General features: G+C 43.8%; 1 protein-coding gene across 1 annotated transcript; it reads left to right on the forward strand.

Annotated features, from left to right (window-relative positions):
* The first annotated feature begins 2,014 nt into the window (after positions 1 to 2,014).
* On the forward strand, positions 2,015 to 2,884 carry LOC118332885 (transport and Golgi organization protein 6 homolog). Its single transcript, XM_035668321.1, has 3 exons — positions 2,015 to 2,228; positions 2,395 to 2,521; positions 2,651 to 2,884. Exons 1-3 carry the CDS (start codon positions 2,032 to 2,034, stop codon positions 2,882 to 2,884), a joined length of 558 nt encoding a protein of 185 aa, XP_035524214.1. The 5' UTR covers positions 2,015 to 2,031.
* The last annotated feature ends 214 nt before the right edge of the window (positions 2,885 to 3,098 follow it).

The raw sequence follows: 3,098 nt of genomic DNA on the forward strand, positions 1-3,098 counted from the left end.
GTATTCACATACCTCAATTGAGGATTATTGGGTCTATTAACACCATACATGGACGTAAAGACAGTTCTGTCTCTTTGTCGGGACAAATGGTCTGCACATATTATTTGATACTGTGAATGCTACTGTGATCAAACCTTTAATATTTATGGCCTGAATTTCTGATCCTTAGCCACATCTTTCTTCCATAGATAGAAAATGTTCTAATTAAGTTAAAACTTCTATGTGATTTTAAGTCAGAGGAGAATTGTGCTCTGTTTCTCCACAAGGTCTCCATCCCTTTACCAACAACACACTGAACCATCTCTCCTCTCAGCAAATCTGTTCGCATATTCATATAACCACAAATCTTATATGACCGCCCACAGTCATAGTTGATCCACAGTTACCGCTGACATCCGGTCAAGGCCTCTGACCACCACCAGAAAAAGGCTGCCAGGCTTCAGTAGCTGCTTGCAGTGGTCAAAATAACAAAACCATATTGTGATGTGGTAATGTTCTCAGCAGCTGTGATCATAGTCACAGCCCCAGTGTGGTTCCTGTCAGGAACAATAAGCGGGTTGCAGCTTTTACTCCTCACAGCTATCTCTTATGGACCCTCTAGGCTCCTGTCCTCTGCACCAACACCACACAACACCCCTCTGCTGACACCAAACAGCTAAGACAGAGCAGACCACGCCTGCTTATGCCACACTCGGTGGCTTAGTTCACATATATATATATATTTCCATACATTTGTACATTATGCGCACACACACAGGGTTGCAATGATCTCAGGATTAGATTCCATCAGCTCTAATAAGCTCTTGGTAGACAGCGGTTCCTCAGTCACATCATTTATCTTCCAAGCCGGGACCACTTCAAGGCCCTGGGTGGTTCATGGTGCTGAGGTCGCTGATGGGGGCTGGTCTGGGGACATGAGTGTATCAACGTAGAGACATTAGAGAGACATACAGCATTACTGTGATCATAAGTGTAATATATAATACCATCAGGGGCCAACAAAAGTCCAATTTAATGGCATTTTAGATAGCAGCAAAATTAGAAGCCTTTATTTTGAAGTTCGAACAAACCTGAGAGAATCCTCTGAAGTTCCAAGTGCTCTAACCACTTCATTAAATGCTAATCATTTGCATGACACAATGTGAAAGTTTTTCTGTCACCAATATTGTCATTTATGAAAGCAAATCACCTATATAATTAATCACAACTCATTGGGTTAAGGTTATGTGTTAATCTGTTATTGTTTTAAATGTCTAAGAATTTTGCAAGTTGGATTTCAGTAGGTTGCAGTTGGACTCATTTTTGTCACCTTTCGAATGTTTGAATAATTATCCGCATATGGAATTAGTGCCACTGTGTCATTAAGGGAGCAAGTGTTTGATTTCGATTCTTTCATTCAAAAACTGATCCAGTATTTGGTTCTTTCATTCATGATCTAGATTCCCCTCCTTCGTGCTTCGATGCTAGACTCCCAAAGGAATACAAAAAAAGCTTGAACTTTTTCATGCTTTGTCAGAGCTGTAATGAAATCCATTCCTCCCTGGCAATATTTCATACTGATTCAATAGCAAAAAAGCAACAAAAAAAGTACAAATCTAGATTAAGATAAACTTTCATAAAGCAATAAGTCAGTATTCGGTGGCTAAAGACTTCCATGTACATCACATTCCAGCAGCTGCTTCACAATAAACGCATTCCAGTGGTCTCTCAAGGAAGGTGTATCAGTGGATATATGTGTGTGTGTGTTTGTTCCTTTTTCTGGTTTGTTCATGTTTTCAAATTGATTGGATTGATTCATCAAAAGGACATGTTCAATTGAAAGTTTTGTTCAGGACTTCAGGACATGCTCAATATATTTTCATACAGTTTGCTTTGGTTCAGCTTGAAATTGACTAATTTAGCTATGGCGCAGTGCATCACATCAGTCATTGATGCTCTTTGCTCACTCTGTAGCTGTATGAACAGTTGAGAGCACTGTGAAACTTTTCTAACCCCCTCTTCGTGTGTGTGTGTGTGTGTGTGTGTGTGTGCATGTACTTTGTGCTGCACAGTGCCCCCTGTCAGGAGATTTTGCTGTGGTACCTGAGTCACATCGAGGCGTCTGTAGCCCTGTCAGCGCTGAGGCAGCTCTCAGGTCTGCAGGGACAGGAGACCACGGTGGCAGCAGACCTCCACTTCACCCCGGGCAGTGATGGAGGAGCCAGACTCTCCCTCCAAGAGAGCTGCAGGTGATTGACATGTTCTCACTTGTAATCTTTGTGAAACAGCACTGACTTATTGTGTTAGGGCATAATGCTCACAGCACAAAGCCCCCCTCATCTCACTCCACAGGTGATGACTATAACGCTCTACATTTCTCAGTGTCTTCCCTCACTTCTCTGTTCCGCCTCCCAGTGATGAGGATGATGCTCTGTATGAGAAGGTGTCAGGGGAGCAGTGGAGGCTAGAGTGTCTGATGCAGCTGCTGGCTGAACTCAAAGACTATGACCTTCCTGGAGACTTTTTCCTGGAACTGCTGCAGGTACACATAGTTACACCTGTAAAACATGATCAGTCCAGTGCAATAAATACTCCTGTGTTTCGTATTGCTGAGAATGTGGAGAAGGTAACCTCTGGTCACTGCTTAATTATTTCCTTGCTTCTTCTGCAGGAGCTGACCAGCTGGGCATCTGCAGAAGATGAAGAGGAGGAGGATAAAGAGGAGCTGGACGTGTCAGCCATGACACTGCTGGAGGTGGAGCAGCGGCTGCTGGGAAGAGCTGCGAGGCGAAGCCAGAGACTCGCTTTGCTTCAGGTGTTGGCTGTGATGGTCGAGTCTGTCCAGCCTACTGTGCTGCTGAGGCAAAGCACACAGGTGAATGGAGAGATATGTAGCCAGCAGTAAGAGCAGGAGTTGCCAAACCCGGACTCTTTAGCTACGATGACGCAGAAGTCAAAGTCACTGTAGCTGGAACCTGTATATTTCAGTGTCTTATATTGAATCCCCTTAAACATACAATACGGAGTTTCTGCAGCTAGAGGGTCTCAAATGAAGCAGCGTGGGATCATGGGAGTTGTTGTCTTCACCACCATTGCCGTCATTGCACTCAGCTTCTCCC

Source organism: Morone saxatilis, unplaced genomic scaffold (genome assembly GCF_004916995.1).
Source record: "Morone saxatilis isolate NCDOM2014 unplaced genomic scaffold, NCSU_SB_2.0 Contig21, whole genome shotgun sequence".
In the NCBI taxonomy this organism is placed as follows: domain Eukaryota; kingdom Metazoa; phylum Chordata; class Actinopteri; family Moronidae; genus Morone; species Morone saxatilis.